Genomic DNA, 19,973 nt, shown 5'->3' with positions numbered 1-19,973 from the left:
CTAGAGATAATATCTCAGGGATACCTTCTGGACTTCAAATACTCTCCTCCAAGAGAGAGATTTCATCTGTCAAGATTGTCAACAATCCAGACAAAGAAAGAGGCGTTTCTACGCTGCGTACAAGAGCTCTTGTTAATGGGAGTAATCCATCCAGTTCCACGATCGGAACAGGGACAGGGGTTTTACTCAAATCTGTTTGTGGTTCCCAAAAAAGAGGGAACTTTCAGACCAATCCTGGACTTAAAGATCCTAAACAAATTCCTAAGAGTTCCATCGTTCAAGATGGAGACTATTCGGACAATTTTACCTATGATCCAAGAGGGTCAATACATGACCACTGTAGATTTAAAAGATGCTTACCTTCACATACCGATTCACAAAGATCATTATCGGTACCTAAGGTTTGCCTTCCTAGACAGGCATTACCAGTTTGTGGCTCTTCCATTCGGATTGGCTACAGCTCCAAGAATCTTCACAAAGGTTCTGGGTGCTCTTCTGGCGGTACTAAGACCGCGGGGAATCTCGGTAGCTCCATACCTAGACGACATTCTGATACAAGCTTCAAGCTTTCAAACTGCCAAGTCTCATACAGAGTTAGTGCTGGCATTTCTAAGGTCACATGGATGGAAGGTGAATGAAAAGAAAAGTTCACTCGTTCCACTCACAAGAGTTCCCTTCCTGGGGACTCTTATAGATTCTGTAGAAATGAAGATTTACCTGACAGAGGACAGGCTAACAAGACTTCAAAGTGCTTGCCGCACCCTTCATTCCATTCAACACCCGTCAGTGGCTCAATGCATGGAGGTAATCGGCTTAATGGTAGCGGCAATGGACATAGTACCCTTTGCACGCTTACACCTCAGACCACTGCAACTGTGCATGCTAAGTCAGTGGAATGGGGATTACTCAGACTTATCCCCTTCTCTGAATCTGGATCAAGAGACCAGAAATTCTCTTCTATGGTGGCTTTCTCGGCCACATCTGTCCAGGGGGATGCCATTCAGCAGACCAGACTGGACAATTGTAACAACAGACGCCAGCCTTCTAGGTTGGGGTGCCGTCTGGAATTCTCTGAAGGCTCAGGGACAATGGAGTCAGGAGGAGAGTCTCCTGCCAATAAACATTCTGGAATTGAGAGCAGTTCTCAATGCCCTCCTGGCTTGGCCCCAGTTGACAACTCGGGGGTTCATCAGGTTTCAGTCGGACAACATCACGACTGTAGCTTACATCAACCATCAGGGAGGGACAAGAAGCTCCCTAGCTATGATGGAAGTATCAAAGATAATTTGCTGGGCAGAGTCTCACTCTTGCCACCTGTCAGCAATCCACATCCCGGGAGTGGAGAACTGGGAGGCGGATTTCTTAAGTCGTCAGACTTTTCATCCGGGGGAGTGGGAACTTCATCCGGAGGTCTTTGCCCAAATACTTCGACGTTGGGGCAAACCAGAGATAGATCTCATGGCGTCTCGACAGAACGCCAAGCTTCCTCGTTACGGGTCCAGATCCAGGGATCCAGGAGCAGTCCTGATAGATGCTCTGACAGCACCTTGGGACTTCAGGATGGCTTACGTGTTTCCACCCTTCCCGTTGCTTCCTCGATTGATTGCCAGAATCAAACAAGAGAGAGCATCAGTGATTCTAATAGCACCTGCGTGGCCACGCAGGACTTGGTATGCAGACCTGGTGGACATGTCATCCTGTCCACCTTGGTCTCTACCTCTGAAACAGGACCTTCTGATACAGGGTCCCTTCAAACATCAAAATCTAACTTCTCTGAAGCTGACTGCTTGGAAATTGAATTGAACGCTTGATTTTATCAAGACGTGGATTTTCTGAGTCAGTTATTGATACCTTAATACAGGCTAGGAAACCTGTTACCAGAAAGATTTACCATAAGATATGGCGTAAATACCTATATTGGTGTGAATCCAAAGTTTACTCTTGGAGTAAGGTTAGGATCCCTAGGATATTGTCTTTTCTACAAGAAGGTTTAGAAAAGGGTTTATCTGCTAGTTCATTAAAGGGACAGATCTCAGCTCTGTCCATTCTGTTACACAAACGTCTGTCAGAAGTTCCTGACGTCCAGGCTTTTTGTCAGGCTTTGGCCAGAATTAAGCCTGTGTTTAAAACTGTTGCTCCACCATGGAGTTTAAACCTTGTTCTTAATGTTTTACAGGGCGTTCCGTTTGAACCCCTTCATTCCATTGATATAAAGTTGTTATCTTGGAAAGTTCTATTTTTAATGGCTATTTCCTCGGCTCGAAGAGTCTCTGAATTATCAGCCTTACATTGTGATTCTCCTTATTTGATTTTTCATTCGGATAAGGTAGTCCTGCGTACTAAACCTGGGTTCTTACCTAAGGTAGTTACTAACAGGAATATCAATCAAGAGATTGTTGTTCCTTCTTTATGCTCAAATCCTTCTTCAAAGAAGGAACGTCTACTGCACAACCTGGATGTAGTCCGTGCTCTAAAATTTTACTTACAGGCAACTAAGGAATTTCGACAAACGTCTTCTCTGTTTGTCATTTACTCTGGGCAGAGGAGAGGTCAAAAAGCTTCCGCTACCTCTCTTTCTTTTTGGCTTCGTAGCATAATTCGTTTAGCTTATGAGACTGCTGGACAGCAGCCTCCTGAAAGAATTACAGCTCATTCTACTAGAGCTGTGGCTTCCACTTGGGCCTTCAAGAATGAGGCCTCTGTTGAACAGATTTGCAAGGCTGCAACTTGGTCTTCGCTTCATACTTTTTCCAAATTTTACAAATTTGACACTTTTGCTTCATCGGAGGCTATTTTTGGGAGAAAGGTTCTTCAGGCAGTGGTTCCTTCTGTATAAAGAGCCTGCCTATCCCTCCCGTCATCCGTGTACTTTTGCTTTGGTATTGGTATCCCAGAAGTAATGATGACCCGTGGACTGATCACACTTAACAGAAGAAAACATAATTTATGCTTACCTGATAAATTCATTTCTTCTGTAGTGTGATCAGTCCACGGCCCGCCCTGTTTTTAAGGCAGGTAAATATTTTTTAATTTATACTCCAGTCACCACTTCACCCTTGGCTTTTCCTTTCTCGTTGGTCCTTGGTCGAATGACTGGGAGTGACGTAGAGGGGAGGAGCTATATGCAGCTCTGCTGGGTGAATCCTCTTGCACTTCCTGTTGGGGAGGAGTAATATCCCAGAAGTAATGATGACCCGTGGACTGATCACACTACAGAAGAAAGGAATTTATCAGGTAAGCATAAATTATGTTTTTTCCCATGTAGCTGGTTTAGTTAATATGCAGCATTTTGAAGGAAACCTAGGCTACAGAAATTGCAAATAACAACACAAAACTAAAAACACGTACAGCAATTGAAGTATTATCTGAAAAATGGCCTATTCACAAGAGCACCTTCTCTCTGCTTGTCGCTTGCACTCCTCTTCTGGGGCATCTCTTGTCACTGTCCAACAGTAGTCAGCAAGCATAGACGCATCCACCTATCCTAATATCTTCATTACATCGCTGAAATGCCTTGGGGGACAAACTCACCGTGCTCATCACTCACTGCAGGGGTAGTTGTCAGGGAAGAAGTCTGGATGAGAGTTGAGAAAGTGGATTTTGAGTGACATGTTTCAGCCTAATTGATGATACTTTTCTAGAAGGTTGTTCATAGGCTCAACATAGTTTCCAGCTCTTCAGTTACCCAAAAAGCCATGCACAACATCTATAAAAGCTTCCCAATCTGCTTTCTCATTATCCTTGGGCTTTATCTCGGAACCAAGAGCTAACAGAGATTTAAATATCATATTCGTTTTTCACATGCTGAAATCAGTTTAGATGTATTTTCAAGTAAGAAACATTTGTTGAGCAATAATAATCAAACACAATCGCAGACTGACAAAATCTGTATATTTAATGAATGCATGCACTACTTATAAGCAGCCCATAGGACCCTTGAAGGACAGCACGGCACTACAGTATGTGGCATGACAGTAATCATGGCAGTATCAATTTGAGTATGTATATGATGCCCGTGACAGCAGCCCGTGTACTGCCCATGTCCAGGTCCTGTATGCATCCCACCTAGGTAGCCCACCATGACTTGTTTATTCTGAGTATTATACGGGCCTAAAACTTTTGCTAAAATTCAATTATAATTTTAAGAAAAAGAAGGCATATCTGAAAATAGAAAGTAATTTCAAAGTATGGTGAACCAATGACAAGAGGTACAGTGCCCTCCATTAATATTGGCACTCTTGGTTATTTTTTAACCTTTTGAACTTTTGTTTTGAACAAAAATGTTCTCATGGATATCAAATAATTGCAAACACAACACAGGTTTATAAAAAAAATATCTTTGTTAAATATACCTGTGCCACAATTATTGGCACCCCTATGAATTCATATGAGAAAAAATATATTTAAAGTATATTCCCATTGATATTTTACACTTTTTTAGTACACCTGGGTGACTAGGAACAGGAAATTGTTTAACCATGACTTCCTGTTTCACAGGGGTATAAATATGAAGTAACACATTGGCCAAATTCCATTAGTCATTCATCACAATGGGTAAGACCAAGGAATATAGCTGTGATGTGCGGCAAAAGGTTGTGGAGTTTCACAAAATGGGAAGTAGCTATAAGAAAATATCAAAAGCATTGAAAATGCTCATTTCCACCATCAGGGCAATAATTAAGAAGTTCCAGTCTATATTTCCTCAACGCACTGTGAAGAGGATGGTTCAAATTACCAAAATATCTCCAAAGATCACAGCTGGAGAATTGCTGAAGTTAGTTGCATCTTGAGGTCAGAAAGTCTCCAAAAGCTACAATCCAACGTCACTTACATAACCACAATAAATGTTGTTTGGAAGGGTTTCAGGAAAAAACCTTTACTGTCATCCAAAAACAAACTCAAGCGTCTTCACTTTTGCCAGACACTACTGGAACTTCAAATGGGATTGAGTTCTATGGTCAGATAAAAACAAAATATAGCTTTTTAGCAGTATACATTAGAGGTAGGTTGGGCGCACACAGAGAAGTAGCCATATGGAAAAGTACCTCATGCATGGTTAAATATGGTGGTGGTTTACAAGAAGTTTAAACTAATTACTAAGCCCCCTAATAAAATAAAAAAGCCCCCCAAAATAATAAAATTCCCTACCCTATACTAAATTACAAATAGCCCTTAAAGGGCTTTTTGGGGGGCATTGTCTTAAAGTAATCAGCTCTTTTACCTGTAATAAAAGAAATACAACCCCCCCAACATTAAAACCCACCACCCACACACCCAACCTTACTCTAAAACCCACCCAATCCCCCCTTAAAAAAGCTAACACTAACCCCTTGAAGACCACCCTACCTTGAGCCGTCTTCACCCAGCCGGGCAGAAGTCTTCATCTGATCCAGGCAGAAGAGGTCCTCCAGCCGGGCAGAAGTCTTTATCCAAGCGGCATCTTCTATCTTCTTCCATCCGACGAGGAGCGGCTCCATCTTGAAGACATCCGACGCGGAGCATCCTTCCTGGCCGACGACTAACCGACGAATGAAGGTTCCTTTAAATGATGTCATCCAAGATGGCGTCCCTTCAATTCTGATTGGCTGATAGAATTCTATCAGCCAATCGGAATTACGTTAGGAAGAATCCTATTGGCTGATCAGCCAATAGGATTTTTCCTACCTTAATTCCGATTGGCTGATAGAATTCTATCAGCCAATCGGAATTGAAGGGACACCAGGAAGGATGCTCCGTGTCGGATGTCTTCAAGATGGAGCCGCTCCTCGTTGGATGGAAGAAGATAGAAGATGCCACTTGGATGAAGACTTCTGCCCGGCTGGAGGACCTCTTCTGCCCAGATCGGATGAAGACTTTTGCCCGGCTGGAGGACCTCTTCTGCCCGGATCGGATGAAGATTTCTGCTCGGCTGGGTGAAGACGGCTCAAGGTAGGGTGATCTTCAAGGGGGTCGTGTTGTTTTTTTTAAGGGGGGATTGGGTGGGTTTTAGAGTAAGGTTGGGTGTGTGGGTGGTGGGTTTTAATGTTGGGAGGGGTTGTATTTCTTTTTTACAGGTAAAAGAGCTGATTACTTTGGGGCAACGCCCCGCAAAAAGCCCTTTCAAGGGCTATTTGTAATTTAGTATAGGGTAGGGAATTTTATTATTTTGTGGGGCTTTTTTATTTTATTAGGGGGCTTAGATTAGGTGTAATTAGTTTAAACTTCTTGTAATTTTTTTTTATTTTCTGTAATTTAGTGTTTTTTTTTTTTTGTACTATAGTTTATTTTATTTAATTGTATTTAATTTTAGGTAATTGTTGTTAATTTAATTTATTTAATGATAGTGTAGTGTTAGGTGTAATTGTAACTTAGGTTAGGATTTATTTTACAGGTAAATTTGTAGTTATTTTAACTAGGTAGCTATTAAAAAGTTATTAACTATTTAATAGCTATTGTACCTAGTTAAAATAAATGCAAACTTGCCTGTAAAATAAAAATAAATCCTAAAATAGCTACAATTTAATTATTAATTATATTGTAGCTATTTTAGGGTTTATTTTATAGGTATTTAGTTTTAAATAGGAATAATTTAGTTAATAATAGTAATATTATTTAGATTTATTTAAATAATATTTAAGTTAGGGGGTGTTAGGGTTAGGGTTAGACTTAGGTTTAGGGGTTAACAACTTTATTATAGTGGCGACGACGTTGGCGGCGGCAGATTAGGGGTTAATACATTTAATAGGCTATGTGAGCTATGGCGGTTTAGGGGTTAATACACTTTATTAGTTATTGCGGTGGGGGATTGCGGTTGACAGGTAGATAGACATTGCGCATGCGTTAGGTGTTAGTTTATTTTTGCAGGCATTTTCGGGAGTTGCGGTGCTCCCATACTCAGCGCAAGGCCTGCTACGGCTGCCTTTTATGGCGAGGTAAAAATGGAGTAAGATTTCTCCATTTTCGCCACGTAAGGCCTTGCGCTGGGTATTGGATACCGATTTGCGACGCAGTTCTATGTTAGCCTATGGGAGTAATAATTGCAAACGACAGGTGAAATATACACTCGTAACTTGTATGCTACACTATATATGTGATACCAAAACAGTGCAAAAACCGGCGTCGCCGGCTTTTGCGGGCGACGCTGCATATGTAATGGAGGCCATACTGTATAATATAAATACTTGATCCACTAACCAAAATTATCTTCAAATTGGTTTTCATATTTGAATTCAGATCCAGCACAGAGAGCATTACCCCAGCTCCAACGACTACACATTACAGTTTATTATTTTATATTCTTGCATATATCAGAATAATTGGCAGTTGTGCTACTTCTGTGGGTCTACACAGAGATGGTCAAATGTTTGTTTTGTAAGATGTCTAATTATGTTGTTAAACCTTCCTATTTGTGTCTATAGAGTGTACTATATTAGCGTTCTTTCAATTTGAGTACAAAATGTCTCCTACTGCAGACGATGATGTGATGATTAGGTTGTTAGACCATTTCATCTGAGGTAAAGCTTATATGATTGTCTGTTGCAGGAGAAAAAGGAATTCCCCAATGCACTTGAACAAAAATTACAGCCTTTTATTTGATATGTTGAGTTTAAACCTATAACTTGCTATGTACTGTAAGCTGACAATCAAACATAAGTAGTGGAACAAAAAGAGACTAAATTAGTTTAGGGAAAGAAATGCACTGTGTATCGCCTCTCTTTGAAGGTAGCGCATGCGTAAAGTTTGTTTGATAAAATAATTGATTAACCAAGACAATTAAACCAATTTGTCTAGCAAGTAAATTGTAGATGCCAAGAGGAGCCCTGCTGCGAATTTAAGTGTATTAAATAATCTTCAGTATGCTTGACAAAGGCTTGTACAAAACCTGCAGGAGCACTTGTTTGTTCCAAACTCTGATGCTTCAGTTAGATTTTGCTCCTTAACTTGCAGAAATGCTAATCTTGCTTCATTGAGCAGCTGCATATTTGCAAAACTTATTTTCCTCTTTCTAGGGGTTAATTAGCCTTCTTAAAATCTGTGGTCTATTTAGCTGTAGAACTCTTATGATTCAGCCAGGGCTGGCTGTACAAAAGCGGAACTATTAACAGGCGGGTGTGTCCAACTGCTTAATTAGGCTGAATAAAAAGGTCCTTTGTCATACAAGCATCTGTTGTTCGTGACACACCTGACAGCCACATTAGGCAAGGATGAGTAGACTGAATTTTTGCACATATTTTCTACAATAACATGCTGCTCATTTACATACGAACTGCATCAGTGGCACTCGGAAAATGTAGCTGGCTTATCATAATGGATTAGTGTAACTGATAAACAAAGATTGCAATAAAGAAAAGCTCCTAATGACAGAACACACAAGTAAGCTGTGAAAGAATAGTGTTGGTGTTTTTTTGTTGCAGAAGGTCATTTGCTGTTGTGTACAAGCTATATCTTAGCATAGGGTTAGCCATCTTGAAGTCTTAAAGACTCCAAATCTGGGAACTGGACCAGAATAGATCTTGTATATATTTAAACTTGCCTATTAGGTCTAAATGTTTTGCTGCAGAAAACTGGCAAATAAAAAAAAGGAAAAGGTTATAGTCCCTGAGCATGCTTTAGCATTTTAATTGATCCTTAGTGAAATCTGTCTGATGAATTGATCACTTATGAAGAACCTCCAGGAGAATATTTAACCAGAGTGGATGACAGCTTTCCACAGTGTCGCAGGGAAGAGCCAGCTATTTAGTCACTTTCCAAATGCAATGCAAGCTGTGATAACTAATAGTAATCATTTGTGGATGCTCATCTTAAGACCTCAAAAAAGAACGTTCTAGGTTTGCAATATTCTTTATGTTTGGAGTGTACACAACCTGCTTCAATATTATAAATAGTATAAATAATAATAATATAAACTTCTCACAGATTTTTTTCTCTCTGTATGTTACAGAAATTATTATGATATGTTTGACATAGCCTTTGAAGCAGAGAATACATTTGCCTCCATAGTTGGGCTTCCGTATAATCTGCTATTATTTGCACCCCCAGTGGTGGTTCTAGAGGGGGAGCAAGGGCTGCAAAATACCCCTAATCTTCTATTTCTCTTATTTTAACCCTTTATAGGTGCTGGTTAGTGAAGTTTTGCATCTTCACACTGGGTGCCTCCATCTTGAAATTTAAAGGGACAGACTAGTCAAAATTAAACTTTCATGATTCAGACAGGGCATGCAGTTTTAAACAACTTCCCAATTTGCTTTTATAATAAAAATGGCTTTGTTCCCTTGGTATTCTTTGTTGAAAGCTAAACCTAGGTAGGCTCATAAGCTAATTTCTAAGCCCTTGAAGTCCGCCTCCTATGCATTTTTACAGTTTTTCACAGGTAGACAGGGCTAGTTCATGTGGGACATGTAGATAACATTGTGCTCACTCCCGCAGAGTTACTTACTAAAATACAAGTCTGCCAAAAGAACTGAAATAAGGGGGCAGTTTGCAGAGGCTTAGATACAAGATAATCACAGAGGTAAAAAGTATATTACTATAACCATGTTAGTTATGCAAAACTGAGGAATGGGTAATAAAGGGATTTTCTTTCTTTTTAAAAAATAAAAATTCTGGAGTAAACTGTCCCTTTAAGTATTCTTGTACCCTGTGACAGAAATTTAACTTTTAAACTGTGTAAAAAAAAAACTGCAAAAAAATGTAATTCTTCTACTTTCTACTGTACAATCTAATACCGAAATGCAAGGTACAGCTGTCATAAAGCCAGCAGTGTCACTGATCTGTGAAAGTGCACTGCTTCTGTCACAGGATGCAACAATACGCGTGTACTAAGATGGCGGTGCCCAGTCTAAACATGCATAGCTTTACCTGCTGGCTTCTGTAATGGGTTAAAATAAGAGAACAGGCTTTAAAGAGAGCTGCAGGTACTGAAGGAAAACAATAGCATGGTGAATAGTAACCACGCTGCTGTAGTTTAATGCCCCTTTAAATTAAGACATCTTTGGTAAGGAGATTTATGGCATGCAGTGCTAGGACAGCCGTGCAGAGTTTCAGATTTGTACTGATCACAAAGATACACCTAAGAATTTTATGCCTTTAATAGAGAAATGTTTATGGCATAATACAACTTAAAGGGACATTAAACCCATTTTTTTTACAAAAACAAATTAATACAACACACAGAGAAAGTCCAGCACTCACTTACAAGCTCTCAGCTAAGATTTAAAAGCAAAAATGGAAAGGCAACACACAGAGAAAGTCCAGCACTCACTTACAAGCTCTCAGCTAAGATTTAAAAGCAAAAATGGAAAGGTTAGTAACCGCATTTGGCCAAATGGGACAAGCCCAGGTACCACATCAAGGTCCTTTCCAATACCTGGGACCCTAAAACAGCCACACAATGCAAGCTCTCAAATCCAAAACAAACTGGGAACAAGGGAAGGGTGCACAGGCTTATGTAATCACCCTAGTAATATACAAAACACGTAAGGGGACTGCACTCTCATACCGGACCGGGTACACATCCCATGACCCTGTAACATGCTCAGCCCTGGGTGCTCACGGGCACTCACAGGAAGCTGTGCTGTCCCCAGAGTCACAGACAGTTAACCCCAGACAGGTCTGGGTGCAAGAACCATAGGGAAAATTACAAAACAAATTAATACAACACACAGAGAAAGTCCAGCACTCACTTACAAGCTCTCAGCTAAGATTTAAAAGCAAAAATGGAAAGGTTAGTAACCGCATTTGGCCAAATGGGACAAGCCCAGGTACCACATCAAGGTCCTTTCCAATACCTGGGACCCTAAAACAGCCACACAATGCAAGCTCTCAAATCCAAAACAAACTGGGAACAAGGGAAGGGTGCACAGGCTTATGTAATCACCCTAGACATATACAAAACACGGAAGGGGACTGCACTCATATACCGGACCAGGTACACATCCCATGACCCTGTAACATGCTCAGAAATGTTTATGGCATAATACAACTTAAAGGGACATTAAACCCATTTTTTTTTCTTTCCTGATTCAATTTCTAGCAACTTTAATTTACTCCTATTTTCAAATTTTCTTTGTTCTATTGGTATCTTTATTTGAAAAGCAGGAATATAACCTTAGGAGCTGGATCAAGAAAGAAAACAATTTGGGTCTCATATGCATTTAATGTTTGTATTAATTAGTAAATCATATAGTGACAAACACTGCTGTTTATTAATCAGCTGAACTAATTATCATCTCTGTCAGCCTGTATGACACATGTGTGACATCAAGGGGCTTCAGTCATATAACATTACTTTATGATTTGCATCAAACCCATAGCATAAACATAAATGCAATCAAATGTATATTTAGGCTACCATATACCATTGTGTTTAGTTTTTGTAAATGATATACAGTGTGCGAGGTTTGGCAACACTGAACACTCATATATATATATATATATATATATATATATACTTTTCATCCGGACTAGAGTTTTATTTTTATTTATGTAATTAATTATACCTTAGGATAATTATTAATGCAAACTAAGGCCTAGATTTGGAGTTTGGCGGTAGCCGTCAAAACCAGCGTTAGAGGCTCCTAACGCTGGTTTTGGCCGCCCGCTGGTATTTGGAGTCAGTGATTAAAGGGTCTAACGCTCACTTTTCAGCCGCGACTTTTCCATACCGCAGATCCCCCTACGCCATTTGCGTAGCCTATCTTTTCAATGGGATCTTTCTAACGCTGGTATTTAGAGTCGTTTCTGAAGTGAGCGTTAGAGCTCTAACGACAAGATTCCAGCCGCCTGAAAATAGCAGGAGTTAAGAGCTTTCTGGCTAACGCCGGTTCATAAAGCTCTTAACTACTGTACCCTAAAGTACACTAACACCCATAAACTACCTATGTACCCCTAAACCGAGGTCCCCCCACACCGCCGCCACTCGATTAAAATTTTTAACCCCTAATCTGCCGACCGCCACCTACGTTATACTTATGTACCCCTAATCTGCTGCCCCTAACCCCGCCGACCCCTATATTATATTTATTAACCCCTAATCTGCCCCCCTCAACGTCGCCGACACCTGCCTACACTTATTAACCCCTAATCTGCTGAGCGGACCTGAGCGCTACTATAATAAAGTTATTAACCCCTAACCCGCCTCACTAACCCTATCATAAATAGTATTAACCCCTAATCTGCCCTCCCTAACATCGCCAACACCTAACTTCAATTATTAACCCCTAATCTGACGACCGGAGCTCGCCGCTATTCTAATAAATTGATTAACCCCTAAAGCTAAGTCTAACCCTAACACTAACACCCCCCTAAGTTAAATATAATTTAAATCTAACGAAATAAATTAACTCTTATTAAATAACTTATTCCTATTTAAAGCTAAATACTTACCTGTAAAATAAATCCTAATATAGCTACAATATAAATTATAATTATATTATAGCTATTTTAGGATTAATATTTATTTTACAGGCAACTTTGTAATTATTTTAACCAGGTACAATAGCTATTAAATAGTTAAGAACTATTTAATAGTTACCTAGTTAAAATAATAACAAATATACCTGTAAAATAAATCCTAACCTAAGATATAATTAAACCTAACACTACCCTATCAATAAATTAATTAAATAAACTACCTACAATTACCTACAATTAACCTAACACTACACTATCAATAAATTAATTAAACACAATTGCTACAAATAAATACAATTAAATAAACTAGCTAAAGTACAAAAAATAAAAAAGAACTAAGTTACAAAAAATAATAAAATATTTACAAACATAAGAAAAATATTACAACAATTTTAAACTAATTACACCTACTCTAAGCCCCCTAATAAAATAACAAAGCCCCCTAAAATAAAAAATTCCCTACCCTATTCTAAATTAAAAAAGTTACAAGCTCTTTTACCTTACCAGCCCTGAACAGGGCCCTTTGCGGGGCATGCCCCAAGGATTTCAGCTCTTTTGCCTGTAAAAAAAAACATACCATACCCCCCCCCAACATTACAACCCACCACCCACATACCCCTAATCTAACCCAAACCCCCCTTAAATAAACCTAACACTAAGCCCCTGAAGATCTTCCTACCTTGTCTTCACCATACCAGGTTCACCGATCCGTCCTGGCTCCAACATCTTCATCCAACCCAAGCGGGGGTTGGCGATCCATCATCCGGTGCTGAAGAGGTCCAGAAGAGGCTCCAAAGTCTTCCTCCTATCCGGCAAGAAGAGGACATCCGGACCGGCAAACATCTTCTCCAAGCGGCATCTTCAATCTTCTTCCATCCGGTGCGGAGCGGGTCCATCTTGAAGCAGGCGACGCGGATCCATCCTCTTCTTCCGTTGTCTCCCGACGAATGACGGTTCCTTTAAGGGACGTCATCCAAGATGGCGTCCCTCGAATTCCGATTGGCTGATAGGATTCTATCAGCCAATCGGAATTAAGGTAGGAATTTTCTGATTGGCTGATGGAATCAGCCAATCAGAATCAAGTTCAATCCGATTGGCTGATCCAATCAGCCAATCAGATTGAGCTTGCATTCTATTGGCTGATCGGAACAGCCAATAGAATGCGAGCTCAATCTGATTGGCTGATTGGATCAGCCAATCGGATTGAACTTGATTCTGATTGGCTGATTCCATCAGCCAATCAGAAAATTCCTACCTTAATTCCGATTGGCTGATAGAATCCTATCAGCCAATCGGAATTCGAGGGACGCCATCTTGGATGACGTCCCTTAAAGGAACCGTCATTCGTCGGGAGACAACGGAAGAAGAGGATGGATCCGCGTCGCCTGCTTCAAGATGGACCCGCTCCGCACCGGATGGAAGAAGATTGAAGATGCCGCTTGGAGAAGATGTTTGCCGGTCCGGATGTCCTCTTCTTGCCGGATAGGAGGAAGACTTTGGAGCCTCTTCTGGACCTCTTCAGCACCGGATGATGGATCGCCAACCCCCGCTTGGGTTGGATGAAGATGTTGGAGCCAGGACGGATCGGTGAACCTGGTATGGTGAAGACAAGGTAGGAAGATCTTCAGGGGCTTAGTGTTAGGTTTATTTAAGGGGGGTTTGGGTTAGATTAGGGGTATGTGGGTGGTGGGTTGTAATGTTGGGGGGGGGTATTGTATTTATTCTTTTACAGGCAAAAGAGCTGAAATTCTTGGGGCATGCCCCGCAAAGGGCCCTGTTCAGGGCTGGTAAGGTAAAAGAGCTTGTAACTTTTTTAATTTAGAATAGGGTAGGGATTTTTTTATTTTGGGGGGCTTTGTTATTTTATTAGGGGGCTTAGAGTAGGTGTAATTAGTTTAAAATTGTTGTAATATTTTTCTTATGTTTGTAAATATTTTATTATTTTTTGTAACTTAGTTCTTTTTTATTTTTTGTACTTTAGCTAGTTTATTTAATTGTATTTATTTGTAGCAATTGTGTTTAATTAATTTATTGATAGTGTAGTGTTAGGTTAATTGTAGGTAATTGTAGGTAGTTTATTTATTTAATTTATTGATAGGGTAGTGTTAGGTTTAATTATATCTTAGGTTAGGATTTATTTTACAGGTAAATTTGTTATTATTTTAACTAGGTAACTATTAAATAGTTCTTAACTATTTAATAGCTATTGTACCTGGTTAAAATAATTACAAAGTTGCCTGTAAAATAAATATTAATCCTAAAATAGCTATAATATAATTATAATTTATATTGTAGCTATATTAGGATTTATTTTACAGGTAAGTATTTAGCTTTAAATAGGAATAAGTTATTTAATAAGAGTTAATTTATTTCGTTAGATGTAAATTATATTTAACTTAGGGGGGTGTTAGTATTAGGGTTAGACTTAGCTTTAGGGGTTAATACATTTATTATAGTAGCGGTGAGGTCCGCTCGGCAGATTAGGAGTTAATAAGTGTAGGCAGGTGTCGGCGACGTTGAGGGGGGCAGATTAGGGGTTAATAAATATAATATAGGGGTCGGCGATGTTAGGGCAGCAGATTAGGGGTACATAGGGATAACGTAGGTTGCGGCGGTTTACGGAGCGGCAGATTAGGGGTTAAAAAAAATATGCAGATGTCAGCGATAGCGTGGGCGGCAGATTAGGGGTTAATAAGTATAAGGTTAGGGGTGTTTAGACTCGTGGGTACATGTTAGGGTGTTAGGTGCAGACGTAGGAAGTGTTTCCCCATAGGAAACAATGGGGCTGCGTTAGGAGCTGAACGCTGCTTTTTTGCAGGTGTTAGGTTTTTTTTCAGCTCAAACAGCCCCATTGTTTCCTATGGGAGAATCGTGCACGAGCACGTTTTTGAGGCCGGCCGCGTCCGTAAGCAACTCTGGTATCGAGAGTTGCATTTGCGGTAAAAATGCTCTACGCTCCTTTTTTGGAGCCTAACGCAGCATTTGATTAAACTCTCGATACCAGAGTTAAATTTATGGTGCGGCCAGAAAAAAGCCCGCGGAGCGTTAACAGCCCTTTTACCGCCGAACTCCAAATCTAGGCCTGTGTGACCTTGATATATGGTTGTTTCAGTTTTTCATTTAAGTGTAAAACATTATAACAATTTTTAGATGACTTAAATTATCAGTTATCACTTTCTACTCACTGGCGTGAATGTGCTGGCATTTGCATTCTGTGTACCTATATTAGAGATTTTCTAAAAATAAAAGTATTTATATGTATATTCATATTTTCTATTATAATCAGAACAAATAAAACAGTACGGTAAACTGAATCAAAGTATTTTCTTTCATTGCAGATAGTACCATGCAGACATCTGAGACTGTTTCGGACACAGGTTCGACTGTGACATTACAGACGTCCGTAGCAGGTCAGGCAGCAGTGCCCACCCAGGTGGTACAACAAGTGCCAGTACAGCAACAGGTATGTATTCAAAGTTATTGTACACTATGGCAAATGCTTTACATACTACACTCTGTAAAGAAATGACATTCACAATAAATAACAAGTATATAATACGTGCACCACCTCAAGGTTCTTCTTGTCGCTAACTTTTGGGGTTTGAGCAATATAACACATATCATACGAGTGGACATTTAATTCTTATATGATATCATGCATTTAAAATGTCACCTAATTTATATAAAACGGATGTGCCCAGACATTACTGAGATTGTTATTTGTTTTTAAATCTTTGTTTACAGAATGCAAGAGTGACAGATGGATAAAAGCACAGCAATAATGTCCTACTAAATATTCACAGGAATAGTACTGCAAGTAATGTAATAAGTATAACTTACAGCCAGATATAAAACAAGTGACTAAACGCTAGTACTTATAGTTAAAAGACTAATTAACATTGGAGTGTGCTGTACAGTATCAAAGTAGTAAGAAGATGATGAACCTGAGAAAGGTGCCAGAAATGTACTTGGGTGGGGTTAAAGGGACATGAAACTCAAAATGTTCTTTCATGATTCAGGTAGAACATACAATTTTAAACAACTTTGCTACTACTAAACTTACCTAGATAAACCTTTCAGCAAGGGATAACAAGAGACAGAAGCAAATTAAATGATAAAAGTAAATTGGAAAGTTATTTAAAATTGTATGCTCTGTCTAAATTATTAATGTCTAATTATGACTTTACTGTCCCTTTAACGTGTACAGAATAATGATTTCTAAAATAAATAACAATCATTTATTATAAAAAGTGTGTTTTATCAAAACTGATTAGCTGAGTGTTTAGTCTGCAGTATATTTAACAGTGATATATATATCTATATATACATATATACAATACTTATATAAAATACATATGTGTACTTAAACAAACAATAAATGTGAACTTATACGTTACAATACTTAATATTATGGGGCCGATTTATCATCGGCCTGTCCGACATGATCTGCTTAGCATATGCTGTCGGCATTTAACATTGCACAAGCAGTTCTGGTAAACTGCTTGTGCAATGACGCCCCCTGCAGATTCGCGGACAATCGACCGCTAGCAGGGTGTGTCAATCAGACCATTCGTATTGGGTCGGGCGGATTGATGTCCGCAGCCTCAGAGCAGGCGGACCAGTTATGGAGCAGCGGTCTTAAGACCGCTGCTTCATAACTGCTTTTTCTGGCAAGCCTGAAGGCTCGCACGGAAACAGGGGCATCAAGCTCAATTTGGAGCTTGATCATTCGGCCCCTATGACATTAGTGTGGGTATAACATATAAAACACTTGAATACCCATGATATGTAATTAACAAAAAACTTCCTGAGAATATTGTAATCATCATTACATATTTTAATATGTGTTGCCTGGATGCCATATTATAAATAGAATTAGTGACCAGGCAGTCCGAATGTGCCACAGTAATTTTAACTACTAATTGGGCTGTGACAGAATAGTCAGCCATTGCCCTTTTTTGTGGTGTTTGACTTAAATTGTTGCTCTGCAAAATAATAAGTTCTGATACTGCTTAAGACTCCAAATTGTGGGGAAAAATATTCCACTTTGGATCCACAAGTGAATCATAAAAAGAGTGCAAAGGATTAAAACAACATGAAACACAACCTTTTTCTTCCATGATTCAGGCAGAGCATATGATTTTAAACTACTTTCTAATTCACTTCTATTATCTGATTTGCTTTGTTTTCTTTATATCCTTTGTTGAAACGCATACATAGGTAGGCTCAGTGGCAGCAATGCACTACTGGGAGTTAGCTGCAGATTTGTGGCTGCACATATATACCTCTTGTCATTGGCTCATCCGATGTGCTCCCAGTAGTGCATTGCTGTTCCTTCAACAAAGGATCCAAAGAGAATTAAGAAAATTGGAAATTTGGGCTTCGTTGTTCTTTGACTGTTTATATATATATATATATATATATATATATATATATATATATATATATATATATATATTACTGTATCTGTAAAATGGTCAGTATCTCAAACTTAAAAGGGACAGTAAAGTCAAAATGAAATGTTTATGATTCAGATAGATTATGCAGTATTATTAAACAACATTCCAAATTCATTTTACAGTGTGTTCTCTTGATATCATTTGTTGAAGAGTAAATCTAGATAGGCTGATAGGCTCTTAAGCATTCTATGGCAGCAGTGTTTGCAACTATGTATAACATTGCTATAAAGATTGTTGCAAACACTGCTGTCAGATAGATAAATATATGTGCAAGCCCTTGAACTCACCTAAGATTACTCTCTAACACAGGATACCAAGAGACCTAAACACATTTAATAATAGAAGTAAGTTGGAAATGTTTTAAAATGTCATGTACTATCCAATAGAGGTAGGTATTCAGTAGTTTAGTTTACTGCCAAATGTGGAAATTGGAGGCTGCTTTTGGTTAGGGTTGCCACCCATCCCTTAAAATACAGAACACTTATAAGTTACACATGCTGCAGGGTGTGCAGGGAGGAATATGAATAGTGCTGTCCAGAAACACAATACATGTTCCTCCCTGCACACCCTGCAGCATGTGTAACTCATAAGTGTCCAGGAAAACATGGCTGAGGTGGCAACCCTACTTTCGGTATTCAGCTCTTTTTGGAGCCAAATATCCTCTTGTGCAAGTGAAACACACTAAGATGCAAATCCAAATCTTAGTGTGTTTCACTTGCACAAGAGTTTATTTGGTTCCAAAAAGAGCCGAATACCAAAAGCAGTCTCCAATTTCCACATTCAGCAGTAAACAAAACTCCACCTCTACTATTCAATCCATATACGTTTTATTTTCACTTTTTTTTATCCCTTTAAGAAAGATACCAGTCAGAAAAATAATGCTTACAAACTGCCTATGTGGGCACTTTAAATCAAAATGGTTTCTGTCTTTTATGCATTTGATTAGGTTTATTGTTGATTCTCATTCTGGTTTTTGGCAGTGTGAAAGTAGCAGTGCACGTTTGTTACAAAAGCGCATAGAACTAGAGGCTTCCTATTTATTGGTTACGCTATAAATCTGTATTTGTGCAGACTGTGGTCTATTTCACAGCCTTGATGACCATATTCTGCTCAGTAGCTAATGCAACAGGCACATAGGAAGTTGTGCTAATGGAAAGCTGGGTGGTGTATAGTATGAATTTCCAGCTATATGCTCACACTAGTTCTACCACATAAATCATTTTATATGCTGCCAGTGTGGAGCGAGAATACTGCTTATCATTCTTCAGAAAACCAATAGTGTGACATTTCCTTATGTCTGCAATCAGTCTGATGATGTTCATGAACTATAACAGCCCCTTGATTGGTCTAATCAATTCAGATCCTCAACAAGTTGATCAGGTGCATTATATTGCTTATTTTTATTAATGTTTCTCTTAGCTCTCTGAGCTGGCAAATCATATATTTTTGCTATCTGCTCAAAACAACTAATAAAGGTAGTTCAATTTAATTCAATCCACAGTTTCTAAACTGGGCAGTTTCCTAAAGAATAAAAGTCATTTGGATTTGTTTACATTTATTCTCTTGAAGCAATTTGTTTTTTTGTTGTTGTTTTTTTGTTTTTGTTTTTTTACATGAGATGCTATTATCAGGATAAGAACATTAAACTCAAACATTTCTAGCACTCATATGTAGGAGCACCAATTAAGGGCCAGTTTACAAGTGGATCGTTATTTAATTCTCCCGCTCTAGCGTTAACTGCGCTAGTAGTAAGCTTTTTGTGCACGTCGGGTTGTGCTCTTATTACAAGTTGAAAGTAAAAGGTTTTTGCTCACTTGCTTACTCAACGACTGTAAAAAGCCAAACTTAGGTTATTGTGTGGTGCAATAGCCTATTTCCCCATAGAAGTCAATGGAGCAAAAAAGTGGAAAATAAAGCTAACACCCTACTCGCATGCTAACTTGATCGCATATTCTTAGGTGTGCTAACCGAACATGTTCTTCACATAGATGAATATGTTCAATTAATTCATAAATAGATAATTATATATATATATATATATATATATACATATATATATATATATATATATATATATATATATATATATATATATATATATATATATATATATATATATATATA

General features: G+C 38.8%; 1 protein-coding gene across 1 annotated transcript in view; it reads left to right on the top strand.

Annotated features, from left to right (window-relative positions):
• RFX3 (regulatory factor X3) overlaps positions 1–19,973 on the top strand; it is a 445,346-nt gene that overhangs the window by 114,223 nt on the left and 311,150 nt on the right. Inside the window, 1 exon segment of the mRNA XM_053702543.1 lies at positions 15,729–15,857. Within this exon segment, the coding sequence (XP_053558518.1) occupies positions 15,729–15,857 (129 nt within the window).

The sequence above is a fragment of the Bombina bombina genome, chromosome 2 (assembly GCF_027579735.1).
Source record: "Bombina bombina isolate aBomBom1 chromosome 2, aBomBom1.pri, whole genome shotgun sequence".
NCBI classification, from domain to species: domain Eukaryota; kingdom Metazoa; phylum Chordata; class Amphibia; order Anura; family Bombinatoridae; genus Bombina; species Bombina bombina.
The sequence above is the reverse complement of the archived record's forward strand: the minus strand, read 5'-3'. Positions and strand labels throughout refer to the sequence as shown.